The following is a 16,710-nucleotide window of genomic DNA, read 5'->3' on the forward strand; positions in this document are numbered from 1 at the left end:
TCAGAAATATGTAAGTTGTTGTCCATTCGTTTGAAGTTTTTGAGCTTTTGATATTGCAATTTGCATAGGGAATTTCAATTTTGAATTTTCCTCGGAGTTCAGTTTATTTTGTGAATTCACCTTTTCGCCTCTCTTTTTCATCAGCTCTGTTTCTTTTGTTAACATTGAATAATTATAATGGAATCAAATGCATACAACATAAAGTGCCCATATGAATCTTTTTGATCAAAGTGATGATAAAATATTAAAAATTTTAACCAACGGTAACTGCTTTATCGGGGTGAAACTTCTTTCTGATGATGTCTATTGATGTTGCTGCGGATAAAACATATAATTTTTTTCTGACAAAAAAAAAGTTTTTTTCTAAGGTTTTTATCAGAAAATTCAAGGGTCCGGCTCTATGTAGTTGACTGCCATGCATTCTTAAGGTGACTGGGGCGTCTTAATTAAAACTAACAGAATTTTTTGATAACTTGTCAAGATAAAGCTTTTATCATGCTTTTTTCAAAACTGTATTAAAAAGTATGGGTCACCGGACTTTTTTTCACGCTACAGGTTGCGCAAAATTGTCAGATTTTGTATAGATTATTCATGGAAAATTAAATTTTGTGTGATAAAACGAAAACATACTATAAGAACTTAAAGATAAAATGTGAGAATATTGCTCTTATAACATGCTTTCAAATAAACAAAAGAAAAAATGGGGTCACCGAACTTGTTTTCTTGCTACATATCAAAATAGGTAAATTCATAACACTTTCTATTGTAAAATTTACTTTATCGGAGTTATCTCCCCTTATTTGGCAAAGTTTGAAAAAATCTAATCAAACACAAACAAGGCGTTTTTACAAAATTACAACTGAAGTTATGTTAAAACACACAATTTTCTATATTTATATCAAAAGTCTTTTACATAGTTTACATACAACTCTCAAAATTTGCACATTTCATCAAATATATAGACCAAAGATATCTGCTTATTTAAAATCCAAGATGGAAGAAGACACCCGAGCCACCTTAATCCCAGGTGACCCATGTTAAACGTACCTATTGGATTTATGATAAAATTGCGGGGGTTAAGCAAAAGATAAATTTGAAGAAAAAAGAATAACAATTACATTACTTTTGTTGACTTTCGTTCAGTACAAAATTACCTTTCACTTTACCTACATCAGGTCAGTGTCTAAACGACTGAGGATTGTGGGACATAGGCGTTGAATTCTGAACTAACGAACGAAATAGTAATGGACAAGTATAGTGTTGTATTTAATTTCGGTGTGTTTATTTTTCTTGGATTTGCTTTCTATTGTAAGTACTATTATTGAAAGGATAACAAGTTGTATTTACGAAAAATAAAAGTTCGGAATGAATGAATACTTTATTCGTATAAAACATCATTTTAAGAGAATATATGCATATATTAACAATTTACAAATACGTATTGCATGTATGAATTAAGTATATGATAAACAATTTAAAGTTTGGAACACGGGGAACGGCCTTCACTTGGTTGTTTTCGATGACATCGTTTGACGGAAATACTTGTTCAGATTTATAAATGTTTATATATATTTATTGTCATAACAATATTTAGAAAACATATTGTCCAGAAATATTAAAAAATAGATATGTTACAATAAAAGGATATTCGTCACCGATCTGAAGATGTCAAACGATTCACAGAGAGAGCACACCCTTAGTTGCTTGGCAATTGCGCCATCTTCCGGTTTCGACATGCAATCGTGACTGCCTAATCTAAACTTACAAAAGGCGTATACATAGTATTGTGGTAACTCGGATGTATATTTATACATAACAGAGTTGAGTTTTGAATATTCTATAGCATAATGCCTTGAGGAGCTTGAACAATTCCAAAATTGTATATATTAACGAAAATCAGTTTAATTCTGCCAAATATATTGACATACCACAAGCATCTTGAATATGTTTTACAATTTTAATCTGCTTTGATCAGAAACACATAGCCAAAATTTGCGTAGTAAACATCCTAATTTATTTTTTAATAAGGAAAAATGTTTTAGTTACCCTCCAACCAGTCTACATCAAAATATTTGTCATGTATATCTTTATTTGTAGTAATATAGGAAATATTCTTAGCTTATTATTTAAAATATATAGTTGGGGTCTTGATTTATTCAAAAGAAATTCATATTTTCAAAATTGTATTCAGAAGAAAAGAAATTTTTTGTTTTACATTTCTTCAATATTCCATGCATAGCTTTAGTCAATTGTACTTTAAGATACTTGCTTGTAATTTAAACCAGGAGTAATCCTTTGAAATCCTTTGTTGATAAATATAACGTATCAACTTCACAAATAATACATGATGGTCTTGATGTATAGATTCTGGATACTGACGTTGTTTATCATCTAAACAACGTGTTAAATTGTTCTTTCATTTTTCTTTGTTCTATTATTATTACTACTGTTACTGTTTGGTCTGTTTTCTGTGATATCCATTTGACGTGGCTCGGTACTTATACATCCCGTCAATGTGTTCATTTTTGCTGGTGTGTTTTGTATAGTAGACTTTATGTGTTTCCTTTGTTCATATGACATGACTTTGTACTGCCAATGTGTTATTGTTCTATTATACTACATTATGTTAATGTTCTTTTATAAAGTTGAAAATACTTTGAATGACAAAATTATTTTACTCACGTAGGGGATTAACCATATGTGGATTCTTATTAATTCTAAAGAACTTCTGGATAATTTTAAATCTCGGTCAGTTTCTGAAATTAGTTTTAACATACTTTTGATTGTTACACCCTGTATACCACAATTCCCCATGTGAAATTATATTCTCTTTTTTTTAAAACATTGAACGGTAAAATTATTTTAAATTTCTAACGTGACGTTTACATTTAATGACGTCAAACACGCGAAGCAATGCATGTGGTTTATAAATGTGATAGATGTTTATTGTGTGTTTTTTTAAAAAAATATTTGTTTGGTTTGAGATTGTGACACAGTGATGACTACTTTACCCATATTTTGACTATTTACATAGTATGTCTATTTTGTTCGCGCATCGTTGTAAATACAATGAAATTTGATGCGACTGTCATACAAATGAGAGGTTTAGCGCTTTAAACCAGGTTCAATCTACCATATTCTACACTTGAAAATGCATGTGCAAAGTTAGGAATATGACAGTTGTTGTCCATTCGTTTGATATGTTTTATCATTTGATTAGGGACTTTTCGTTTAGAATTTTGCTTAAAGTTTTTGAGTTCAGTATTTTTGTGATTTATTTTTTGTTACAAAAACAAAACAAAAAAATATAGCAAGATATTTAAAGTCTTAAACTTTATTTAGATATCTATCATTTAAATATAATTTAGTTTTTTTTCAATTATCTAGACATTCTGTCTATTGAAAACCAGAACATGTCCAAAGTGCACAAACGCTCCCCTCGTTATATCATTTATCTATGTTCAGTGGGTCGTGAATTTTGGGTAAAAACTCTAGTTCCGCATTAAAATTAAAAAGATCATATCGAAGGGCACGTATGTCCTCTCACGAACTAATTTAAATTTTAATCATAATGTTGAATGCATCTTTACCATCTAACTATATAATACCATAGAAAAAGTTATATTTTGACTAAAATCTAGAGGTTCACAATTAGAACCTACAAAAAGGACAATTCAGGTTCTCAATTGTGACCTTTCCATTTCTATATAGCAACATTCATGCAGCACCTGTATATCTCTCATGTGCATATGGTCGGTGGTTTTCTCTGGTTTCTTCCACTAATAACAGAATACCACCTAGATAAAGTACATAGCATTAACAGTGATAATTATGACCAACAACTGAACAATCAACAGCCATATAGCAATGATCGATCCAATGGTACATACAACTTATTTGACTTGGTATTGTCTATTATTATTTTGTACGTGTTCCAGCATGATGTTACAACTTTTAATGATTATTATACTTATTTTATCAAGCTTCTGCTACCAGCCATTATTGTTATGAGTGCAGTCATTCTATAGATTTTCCCATGGAAAGCTGTATCAATGCTACTGATAGAAATTCGGCTAAAAAGTGTTCATATGGAAACTGCTATACTAACATAGTATATGATAAAAGTAAGTGAGTTCATTTAAAATAATGAAAACAGACCCATTTTAGTAATGTTTAATAATAGTAAAGTGTTCAATCATGTCCATGACACCATGATACTGAAAGAATACAAGTTAGATTTCGTTTACTTAATGAGGGAACACATATTCTTATGCATTTGATGAGATTGAAATAGTTGAAATATTTCGTATAAACATTTTATTGGTGACCTTCTGCTGTTGTCTGTTCTATGTCCGGTATGTTGTCTCTTTAACACATTCCCCATTTCCATTTCTCAATTTTATTCTCATTTGAGAAGCTCGCAAATGCTATCCTCTTTCCCACCATAAAAAAAAAAAGAACACAAGATAATTCGCTTTTTACTTAGTTTAAACATATTTATTTATTGTGGAATGGGAAACAAGTTTTGCAACTTATATTACTAGTTATCCCTTTCCAATTTGCGGGTGCGATTGCTGCCTTGTAGTGGCATTAGCCTCAGTACTCTTGTTCGAAATCTACAAGGATGTCTTTAACGTGCAAGAGATATGGCTCTCTCTTAACACGGGTCAGCCATTTATCGTCCCCTTCTGACGGACTATCATCGTTTCCTCAAGATCTTACTCGCAAATCAGTCACTGAAATTTTCATCCCAGATGGGAATCGAACCAGGAACATTTGTGTTAGTAGTCCGATGCATTAACTACTAACACAACGATTCCTGTAACAACTTTCAGGAGGTTATACTTCTGCAAAACAACTTATATCAATAATTCATTGAATAAGTTACTTCAAAAGCTTAGGTGAGTCGAAATCTAAAATATATGAAAACGATTTTTTTCCAGTTATTTTTAGATTACATAAAAAATGTTGAAAAGTGCAATTCACTCTCCTAGTTTCTTATTAAGATGATATCGTATGTATTATAGATACCATGCTTTACCTAACGAATTTTTAAACAAACTCGTGGCTGATATATTGAATAGCGGATGCGATGCGATGCATTTCTATCAATTATTTCAGTTATGCTTATTCATTGCTGATCTTTCGAGACAGCTACAGTGTCAGAAGAACTGTGACAAATATAACAAAAAATGTAAATGGAAACATTGCCATTCTTTCGTATAATTTATTACACAAGAGTCAATGTATGGAAACATCTTCTAATTAAGAATCGTACAGTCAACTCCAATGCAATACAGACGTTTTCTTTATTTTGTCTAACCATAAAAAAACCAGCAGCTTATATCTTCTGGCAAAACCAAAAACTCCTTTACTATACAGAAACATTTAAGAGATGCGCTCATTAACGATTTGCAACTTAACATCAATTCTCTGTAATAATGGACCAAATATGAAATTTTTTGGCCAGATTATTTTTTTCCGATTACTTTTTTTTAAGTTGAAACTAACAGTCAAATTAAAACAAAATCAATAAAAAAAATCTGAATAGTCATGTTGCCATGGAAACCACGTGACATCGTATGCATATATTAGTATAGCAAGGAGAAATGGCTAACACTGTATTTTATGGTAAAAATGAGATAAAGCATATCATTTTTTGTTATTTTCATGAGTATAAGAGAATATTTCAATCATTTAAACTGCTAACTGACAAATTTTTGGAATAAAAAAAGTTTTTTGGTACATAAGGTGGTCCACTTAACACAAAAATCAGCATGATTTTTGCCGATTTTTTGTCATTTTTTACATCTGATTTTTTTTCGAAAACGCAGAAATCCTCACATAAAAGACTATAAAATCTAAAATTATTAATGTTTTGTCAACATAATGGTGAAAAAAATTCTTGGGTAAAAGTTGCAGAAAGTTGCCAATAGAGGAATATAAGTCATTGTAATTTATCCTGAAATCCCCCCTTTTTTAGGTTCTATTTTTAAATTAATATTTCATATGAATATTTTCATGATAAAATAGTCCTTTCTTATGAAAACAACTATTTTCAGATGTATGGAGGGTAATAAGATCAGACTAAATATTCCAGCAATTAAAATTTTCATGCTCAAACTAATCTGGATGTAGTTTCGAAAAATGAGTTATTTCCTTTATTTGAAAAATTTAGTTCAAGAGATAGAAAAACAAAAATGTGTCCATAGTACACGGATGTCCCACTCGCACTATCATTTTCTGTGTTCAGTGGACCATGAAAATTGGGTCAGAAATTTAATTTGGAATTAAAATTAGAAAAATCATATATCATAGGGAACATGTGTACTAAGAAACAAGTTGATGTAACTTTAACTTCATCAAAAACTTCCTTGACCAAAAACTGTAACCTGTATTCCACTATCATTTTCTATGTTCAGTGGACCATGAAATTGGGACCAAAACTATAATTTGGCAGTAAAATTGGAAAGATCATATCATGGGGAACATGTGTACTAAGTTTCAAATTGATTGGAAGTATTCAACAGATAGTGACATACTGAATTATGAAGGTTGCCTACAGGTCCATTTTAATACGACCGCTGGTCGTATATTGGAATGACGTTGGAGTTGTTGTCGTCAGGAGACAATTGTTTTTCGCACTATTACTTTAATATAAGTAGATAAAAGGAAGGTTTGGATTGTGTTTAGGAGTTTTGGTCCCAACATTTTAGGAATTAAAGGGCCAAAAAGAGCCAAAATAAGCATTTTTCTTGATTTTCGCTCAATAACCTTAGTACAAGTAAACAGAAATCTGTGAAATTTTACCATAAGTTTATGACCACATACGGAAGGTTGGGATTGCTTTTTTGAGTTTTGGTCCCAACAGTTAAGGAATAAGGGACCAAAAAAAGGTCCCAAATAAGCATTTTTCTTGGTTTCTGCTCAATAACTTTAGTATAAGTAAATAGAAATCTATGAAATGATGTGGTTGATTTTTGGAGTTTAGGAATTAGGGACCAGAAGGTTTCAAAATTAAACTTTGTTTGATTTCATAAAAAAATGAATTATTGGGGTTCTTTGATATGCAAAATAAAACCGTGTATTTAGATTCTTAGTTTTTGGTCCTGCTTTCAAATTGGTCTACATTAAGGTCCAAAGGGTCCAAAATTAAACTTAGTTTGATTTTAACAAAAAAATAATTCTTGGAGTTCTTTGATATGCTGAACCTAAACATGTACTTAGATTTTTGATTATGAGCCCAGTTTTGAATATAAAGTTTTGAAATTGGTCCAAATCGGGGTCCAAAATTAAACTTTGTTTGATTTCAACAAAAGTGGAATGTTTGGGGTTCTTCAATATGTTGAATCTAGCCATGTATTTAGATTTTTGATATTTTAGGGCTGGTTATCAAATTGGTCCACATTGAGGTCTAAAGGGTCTAAAATTAAACATTATTTGATTTCATCAAAATATGAATTCTCGGGTTCCATGATTTGCTGAATCTAACCATGTATTTAAATTTTGGAAAGTTGACCATAATCATGATAATAAATAATAAATGTACAATTAAAAAAATTTAAGTTTAAATTCTTAGATCACGATCATTCTGTATCAGACATCTATGCTGTGTCAACTATTTAATCAAAATCCAAATGCAGGGCTGTTTCAAGATTAAATGTTGTATCCATACTTGCCCCAACTGTTCAGGGTTAGACCTCTGCGGTCGTATAAAGCTGCGCCTTGTGGAGCATCTGGTTAAAAACATTTCCGGACATAATTTGTGACATTAATTACATTGAAATATCAAATTGAAACTCTGAGTATTAAAAACTTTCAACTATGAAACACAGGGTACACGTTAGACAGAAATTGATCAATAAATTGTGTAACCGTCATCTGAAACATATTCAAAGCCTAATAGAGCTCAGAAAAAGAAAAATCACTTGTGAATATAAAAAAAAGATGTGGTGTGATTGCCAATGAGACAACTACCCACAAAAATACCAAAATGACACAAATATATGAAGTTCCCGATTCCTATTAAGTCAGGAAAATAAATATCTAAGCAAGAAAAAGGGAAATACTATAAGAAATTTCCAATGGTTAGGCTTCTTTTGTAAAATTGTGTTCTAAAATTCAACAATGGGCTATCTTATTTTATTTTTCTAAACGGGTAGAATATTCAAGCCTGAATGTTATTCAATTAACCCTGTTGATCTAATTTTTTCACATTTCATATGAATTGTATCAATTTTCAAAGAATTGGATTGGGATTGGAATAATTTTCAAAAGAAGTATTTTGCTCTTTGAAAGATTGGATGACAATAATTTGCTCAAGAAGAAAGAAAATGTTCATCTGCCTATGAGTTAAGTCTGACATATATGTCACTTTGATAAAAGTATTTGCATAAATATAAACCAATGTCCTAATTTTGACCAAAGCACTGCATTGCCGTCTCATTTTTTCCTATTCTTGTTTATAAAATATATTGTTTAAAAACATTTTTATAACTGTATCATGTGTATGATACACATATTGATGTGATACCGTCAAAACAAAATGTTTTATAGTTCAAACAATTTAAAGTAAACACATATATTAAAAATAACTTGAATACATGCGGATCTAGTCATGTTGGGCCAAAGACAATAAGTATCTATAAAAGGCAATTAGCAATTGTCTATATTTATAACAACAAAAAAAACACTTAAAAGAAAATATCAAAACCTTTTTTCTTTTAAAAATAATTGAAGTATGAATACGAAAGAACAACAGTAGCACTGCCACTGATACTTAATAAAATTAGCATCTGCCTAAAGTACTCTTCATTCCAAAATTACAGTTTTTCAACAAAGATGTAGTATTTTGTCCATTAACCTTTACTTTAAATTGAATTGAAAAAAAAATACCAAGTTATATGTTCAGTTTTGATTCAAAAGAGTTTTTCCTTATAATAACTCAAGGTCTACCCTGTAAAATAAATTGATTCTGAAAATCCCCAATTTTTAAACATAAAACCAAAATTTTCCATAAATATAATGAATCTAGTAATTAATGAACCCTTTTTGTTTGTCTCTGTATTTAAAGAAAATCATTTGAAGCATCCATCTTAAAATATTTTGATTTTAGTGCCTCTCTATTTCTATTTTTTTTTGTGAAAAAAAAAAATAAAAAAATTGTGTCACTTTCTCAACCCCCGTCCCCATCTCTTTTTTTTTAAAGGTTTGCATTAAGTTTTTTTTATTGTCAACCATAGGTCAGTCATCTGAACAAACATATTCAACAAACATCAACGTCAATATGTTAGTTGGTTTATATGGTGGAAATTGATAAATGATAAATGATAAATGAAAAAAAAATAAGAAATAAAAAATTGGAAAATAAAACATGAAGAAAATCGTTAATGAAATAATAAAAAGAAAAATAATGTAAAAATAGATAATACGAATAATATATTTGTAAACGATTAAGGTCAAGAAACAGTAAATTGGCTATGTCGCAGATTTTGCTAAAAATTTGCATGCAACCTTGGCTCGTTGAACTACAACTGAAAATCGAAAAATAATACATTTATCTCTTTTATTATCTGAAAAATTGCAGATTGATTTCTTTTAATTTGGGTGAATATTTGTATAGTAAGCACATTAAATCGCCGAAAAACCTTTTAAAATTTGTCTTAAAATCGCCAAATCTTTAATTCCACTCCATAGATTTTTCTTAAAAAACTATATATTGTTGACACATAAATTTCTGTTTTAATGATATAAAATTGGCCTAACATGAACAGTTTACACCATTATATGATCTAATGTGAATTATCCGCCATCGATTCAAAATATGTTTACCCAGAGATATTTTTTCATTAATGATTAGCTAAATACCTTATCTTTAAGGGCAGTGTGTCACTTTTTGGCTATATTTCTGCAAAAAAAATATTTTAGGGACCAAATTTGGTCGAATTTGACTTTTTTTGCTTAAAATCCACAGTACCCAAAATAGCTATTAGCTCTGATATTCTATTATGTATTTCACCATATATGATTTACTTTAATGAATATATTTTTAAAAAGCATATTCTGTTGTTCATTTAATGATAAACTATTTAAAGCTATCTACCATAATGAATGAGCTGTTCATAATTGAAATTTGGTCATTTTGAGGTAAAGTTTTGCTTGGTTGCTAAGGTCATCTATGTTCCTTAGCAACCGACAGGAAGGACTGGGATGATTAAGATTTTAAGCTGATTTTTATGAATAATGCAACTAACTTTGATGTTAGAGGTAGTTTTTCTACCAACTTATTATTTTTATGTGGCCAGTTGATGCATACAAAGAATTGATGTTAATACCTACTCACACAAGAAATATACAGGGAATGATATGGTTATCTTGATAAATGAAAAAAAAATAAGAAATAAAAAATTGGAAAATAAAACATGAAGAAAATCGTTAATGAAATAATAAAAAGAAAAATAATGTAAAAATAGATAATACGAATAATATATTTGTAAACGATTAAGGTCAAGAAACAGTAAATGGGCTATGTCGCAGATTTTGCTAAACATTTGCATACAACCTACTACAACTGAAAATCGAAAAATAATACATTTATCTCTTTTATTATCTGAAAAATTGCAGATTGATTTCTTTTAATTTGGGTGAATATTTGTATAGTAAGCACATTAAATCGCCGAAAAACCTTTTAAAATTTGTCTTAAAATCGCCAAATCTTTAATTCCACTCCATAGATTTTTCTTAAAAAACTATATATTGTTGACACATAAATTTCTGTTTTAATGATATAAAATAATCATAGGGTCACCGACTTTGTTTTGTGTCTAATAATCAATTTGTTACCTTGTTGGTATTGAAAAACGTCAAAAATCAACGTTTTACGGCCTGCAACCCGATAACGTTACGATTATTTCGACGTTTTGTTGGATTTTTTCACAAAGAACGCAACTTTAAATGAAGTATACCGTACAAACGAAGTCGGTGACCCTATCTTTCTTTTGCATCATAATATCGAAAATTTATGTATCATTAACATATAGTTTTTTAAGAAAAATCTATGGAGTAGAATTAGCGATTTGGCGATTTAAAGACAAATTTTAGAAGGGTTTTTGCCGATTTTATGTGCTTTCTATACAAATGTTCATCCATTTTGTAAGAATTCAATCAATAATATTTCAAATGATAATTGAGAGAAATGCAATATTTTTTCGATTTCAGTTGAAGTTCATCGAGCCAGAGTTGTGTGCCAAATTTTACTGAAATCTGGAGTATATCGCCCATTTACTGTAACTTGACCTTAATAAAAAAATTAATAAAACTGCGAAAATTGATAAATGCTTATTTTGATAAAAGTTATTAGATTCGGAAATATTTACCATGCTTGCGACGGATGCAAGTTGGTGATTTTCTGTATTCGAGCTCGGGACTCATTTTCATGACATAAAAAAAGATGTATGAAATAATAGTGTTTAAAAATTGTTTAAATTATGTGTTTATTCCTGTATTTTGACATATCATTACAATATGAAAAGGAAAAAAACCCAACGCCAAATGAATGTACTCATGACATAATATTTTAAGAAAGTAAAAACGAAGCGCTTGCATTGCTGTTCTTCATCGTGACAGATATTTGAACTTGAAAAAAAATCACAACTTACTGTTCGTTATTGGTCAACTTATTAACCCTAACTAAAATACTAATTTCCGAGGAAAATTCCAAACGGAAAGTCCCTAATCAAATGTGTATTAACTATATCATCACGAAGGAAGGAGAAGGATCTATCGTAACTTCCGAAGAACACGATATATTCTTCCAAAAAATGATAGAGTTCGAGTTTCAGTATTTTGATTGTTTTTGTGAACTTGATTGTCTTTTCTATGTCTTTCTTTTTTTTTGGCAATGAAGTTGTCAGTTATTTAACGTCTCCTTTGTATCTGCCATAAAAACCAGGTTCAATTCACAATTATCTACATTTGAAAATGCCTGTACCAGGTCAGGAATATGACAGTTGTTGTCCATTCGTTTGATGTGTTTTATAATTTGATTATGCCATTTGATTAGGGACTTTCCGTTTGGAATTTTCCTCGGAAATTAGTATTTTAGGTGATTTTACTTTCCACTCTTTTTTTTATATCTTCGAATACATCTTATTCGGTAAAATATTCAATACATCTACAATTAGTATGTAAAAAAATGTGTGAAACTTATGTGTCTTTGATAGAAGGGTTATGCTAAATCATGAAAACATTTTATTTCAAGAAAACAAATCCATTACTTCGATCTTTAGAAGTTGTATGAAAATGTATGGAGAAGGAGGATGTGATGCAGATTCAAAACAAATTGTTTGTCATCAGACGTGCCAAGAAGATTATTGCAATAGTAAAACAAATCTTTTGTCAAATACAGGTGACAAGCCGGATAAATCAGGTACTTTAAAATTGCCAACTATGGGATACCTTGCATATATAAAGGTCATAATATGTTCTGGGAAATTTCTTCCGAAAAATAAACCTCATAGAACAGTGTATCGACTGCTTATAAAAACAAGAGGATGTGGTATAATTTCCAATCAGATAACTCACCACCAGAGACCAATGACGTTAAAATAAGCAACTTTATGTCACCTCAAGACCTTTAACAATAGATAAATACCGTAACCCATGGAATTCATTAAAAGTCCCAAAATAAAAATTGTAAACAATTCAAACGAGAATACCGATGCCTTGATTCATGTACAAATTCATAAACGAAAAACAACAAATATGATATTAAAAAAAAATGACAACCACTGAAATACAGGCTACTTACTTTCCACAGGAACGCATAGAACTTGGCCATTTTTTTTAGTTTTCTTTGAAGTGATTTATGAAGTTGTTTGTCTCTTCGTAGAATTCATGTTTTTTGCTATTGTGGTGTCGGTTTATTCGACTAATGAGTTTTGAATGTCCCCTTAGAATCGTACTCTAGCACTAGTTTGATGCTGTTGCTGATTGACAAGTAATCCCCGATGGTATCATCAGCTCAATACCTAATGTGCTAATTTCACGTATAATAAAATAAAAATATATTTAGAAATTATGATTCTGTGACACTTCCTCGCAAAGTTGACCTAGATGGATTTGTCTATTCGTTTGAAGTTCTCTCTGCGTATTCAAATACTTATGCATCAGAAGCTTTTAATTGTTTTGGGTTTTGGCATTACTTGGTGAAGGTGAGTTGAGTAGAGCGCACTGGTAGAACGAAATCTATGATTAGATATAGGAAGATGTAGTATGAGTGCCAATGAGACAACTCTCCATCCAAATAACAATTTATTAAAGTAAACCATTATAGGTCAAGGTACGGCCTTCAACACGGAGCATTGACTCACACCGAACAGCAAGTTATAAATTAAGGGCCCAAAATTAGTATTGTTATACCATTCAAACGGGAAAACCAACGGTCTAATCTAAATAAAAACGAGATACAAACGAGAAACGAGAAACACGTATGAACTACACAAAGAAACGAAAACTACTGTACATCAGATTACTGATGGAAACGTTTTTTTTTATTGGTGCCGAATAGTTTTCATAACAGATGTATAATAAACACAAGTGCCGGAGGCTCGAGGGCTGATATTGACCGAGGGCTGATAATAATCTGATATAAAAATAATGACATTTTATGATCTTTTTATCATATGCTTCAACAATGGAGAAAAGGAACAGTTTGATATATTGATCCTTTTAAAATGGTTCCGTCTCAAGCAGAAGTTCAAAAATGGAAAAGTGTAAGGACGTCGGACGCCAAATTATGTAATACATGCGACATGAAATCTGTATATCATATTCATGCCTCAAATGAGGAGAAAAACAAAGTTATACTTTATTCTAATACTTCCGACAAAAAACCCCATAATGAACACTTCTTTATTCTAATACTTCTGACAAAAAAAACCCAACATAATGAACACTATTAACATTTGTAAAGTAACATCCTAAATTATGCTTGAAACTTTGAAAAATGATTTTATTATATCATTTTTTTAAGCATTTTACATGACATATTTTCCTATTTCTTATAAAAAGTAAAATCTCAAAAATACTGAACTCAGAGAAGAATCCAATCGGAACGTCCATAATCACATGGCAAAATCAAATGACAACACCAACACATAAAAAACGAATGGACAAGAACTGTCACATTCCTGACTTGGTACAGGCATTTTCAAATGTGGAAAATGGTGAATTAAACCTGGTTTTAAAGCGCTAAACCTCTTATTTTTATGACAGTCTCATCAAATTCCGTTATATTTACAATGATGCGTGAACTAAACAGACATAAAAAATAAAACAGTCAAAATATAGGTACAGCAGTCATCATCGTGTAACAATTTTAAAAGGAGCAATAATAATTGTTTTTAACTCTTTGTTTTTCACTGAAAACTTACCATTGAGGATTTTTTTCCCGAATTTACCGAGAAATACCGGAATGCTATATGCGATGACGTTACGGAAAGGCATGTGATAATTGTTGGAGAAATGTGATAATTGTTTTCGTATTAACCCGCTGAACACATATTCAGTGAAAATGGAATTCACGTAAACTATTATTATACTGTAAACTTATTAGTTATTTACTATAGATATAGTATAAAAGAAGTTAGTCTATGTTGATCACTAGTAAATTAACATTGAGTGTGTGAACTTGATCCTCATTCGAGATCGACTAATTGACTAGGATTTCCCAGTTTTCGTGCCAAATATCGATGGTTTTCCAAGGAATTCGGCGTGCTGTCGATGTGATTTAGTAAGATTTTTGAAAGTGGCAATACACATCAACAATCCATCAACCAATCAATCATTTGGTATTGTTTGTGTTGCTCAGACTGTAAATTGTTTCATCCAAATGGTAAATAAAATGGTGTATGTCTTTTCGTAGTATTTATTTTTAGCTTTGTATTGTCTATTTTTGTAGATCTTATATTATTTTGATTGTCCCATTGATATCTCAAGTTTATTTTGGTGGGAACACGAGATTTACGATGATTCTATTTTGCAGGCACGAATGAAGACATGTCCAGTCTATGTTCAGAAGTATGAATATGAATATACATTATTTGCAATGATTCTAATATATATACTTCATTTATCCAGCTTCTGCTACCTGGAACTACTGTTACGAGTGCAGTCATTCTACAGATTCTCCCATGGAAAGTTGTATCAATTCGATTAATAAGAATTTTGCCAAGAATTGTTCGACTGGATTCTGCTACAGTAACATAGTGTATGATAAAAGTGAGTACATTTAAAGTAATGATTTTTTCCCAATAAAAAAATCTATCTGATTTATGTTTAATAACATGATAAAGGAAATATAATTTAGGTTTCGTTTATTTTACAGGGAAATTATAAAATTATAATTTTATCTATAAATGTTTCATTTCTGTCGTGTACAATTATTACATATTTGTGCATCCCCTACAAGCATTCTTTCATCCTTACTCGAAACGTAAATTCCAAAGTACGTTCTCTTAAGTTGTAATGTTTACTTTAAAAAAAAAGAGTATTGAATAGTGCCATTCACTTTCCCTATATCATATCATTATGACCTTGTATGCGTAGTTGATACCGTGGTTTACGAATATTATTTCGTTACAATTATTTTTGAATCAACGGACTATTGGACGATAGATCAAACGACGAAAATGGATTAATGTCTATCACTTATATTTCAAGGATGCTTAAATTGGAAGTTAAGGGTGATCTTTTGAACCTGTTCGCAAACGTGACCATCCGAATATGATTTATAACTTATTTTGTACTAACATAAGCAAAACGACGGTTGCAAAATGTAAAGCATGCTTAACCTTCCGGGGCAATTGAGACCATTCATAGTTTTACCTTGGAAAATTACAACCTGTGCAACGCTGGACATCAATTTTCAAAGTTTAAGAAAACAAGATAAATTGCTCAAAGCAATTATTAGGTCATCTGAACCAGGCATAATTATAGAAATGCTAGCTTTCAACATCAAATCTTCTTCCTCCTTTTACATCTCTTTCAGTAAAATTTTAATTATAGCTCACTATTTGTTTTTTCTTCAGATACCAAATCAATTACTTCGATGCTCAGAAGATGTATGATCAAGTATGTAGAAGGAAGATGTGATGAAGATTCAAAACAAATTGTTTGTTCTCGGACGTGCCAAGAAGATTATTGCAATAGTAAAACAAATCTTTTGCCTGCCAGTCAGTCAAATACGGGTCACAAGTCGAAATATTCTTTACTTCTAATCTTCTTTACTGTTTTCGTTTATGTTTGAAAAATAAAAAAATAAAATTTAATTATATTAGATAAAACAATGACATGTACAGTGTATCTTAAATTACCAACAACGGGATACTATAAGAATAGCAATCTTAAGAGCATACGATACAGTTTTGATCCTGTATTTACAGTGTGATGAAAATTTCCATATAGGCTATTTTTTGCCTGATTTAATCAAATAAGTAATAAAAAATATACCTCCATGTGCTACTTTTTGAGTTAAATGAGGTCGAAATTTTGTATATTTGTTCAAAATTCGGATTTGTAGCCGTATTTTTCCTTTCGAAAGAGAAGACATAACATTTTTGTTTTAAAAGATAATCACAAATTATTTTTTTGTTAAATAATTTGTAATTTCTGTATTTTATGAGTATTCTAAAAATTAATGCATTTTTTATT

General features: G+C 30.3%; 1 protein-coding gene across 1 annotated transcript; it reads left to right on the plus strand.

Annotated features, from left to right (window-relative positions):
* Positions 1 to 1,172: 1,172 nt before the first annotated feature.
* LOC134705666 (uncharacterized) lies at positions 1,173 to 16,306 on the plus strand. The gene is made up of 5 exons (XM_063564386.1): positions 1,173 to 1,308; positions 3,984 to 4,124; positions 12,260 to 12,427; positions 15,139 to 15,279; positions 16,089 to 16,306. The coding sequence occupies exons 1-5, from the start codon at positions 1,245 to 1,247 to the stop codon at positions 16,304 to 16,306; spliced, it is 732 nt and encodes a 243-aa protein (XP_063420456.1). The 5' UTR covers positions 1,173 to 1,244.
* Positions 16,307 to 16,710: the final 404 nt, after the last annotated feature.

This window comes from Mytilus trossulus, chromosome 2 (genome assembly GCF_036588685.1).
Source record: "Mytilus trossulus isolate FHL-02 chromosome 2, PNRI_Mtr1.1.1.hap1, whole genome shotgun sequence".
NCBI lineage: Eukaryota > Metazoa > Mollusca > Bivalvia > Mytilida > Mytilidae > Mytilus > Mytilus trossulus.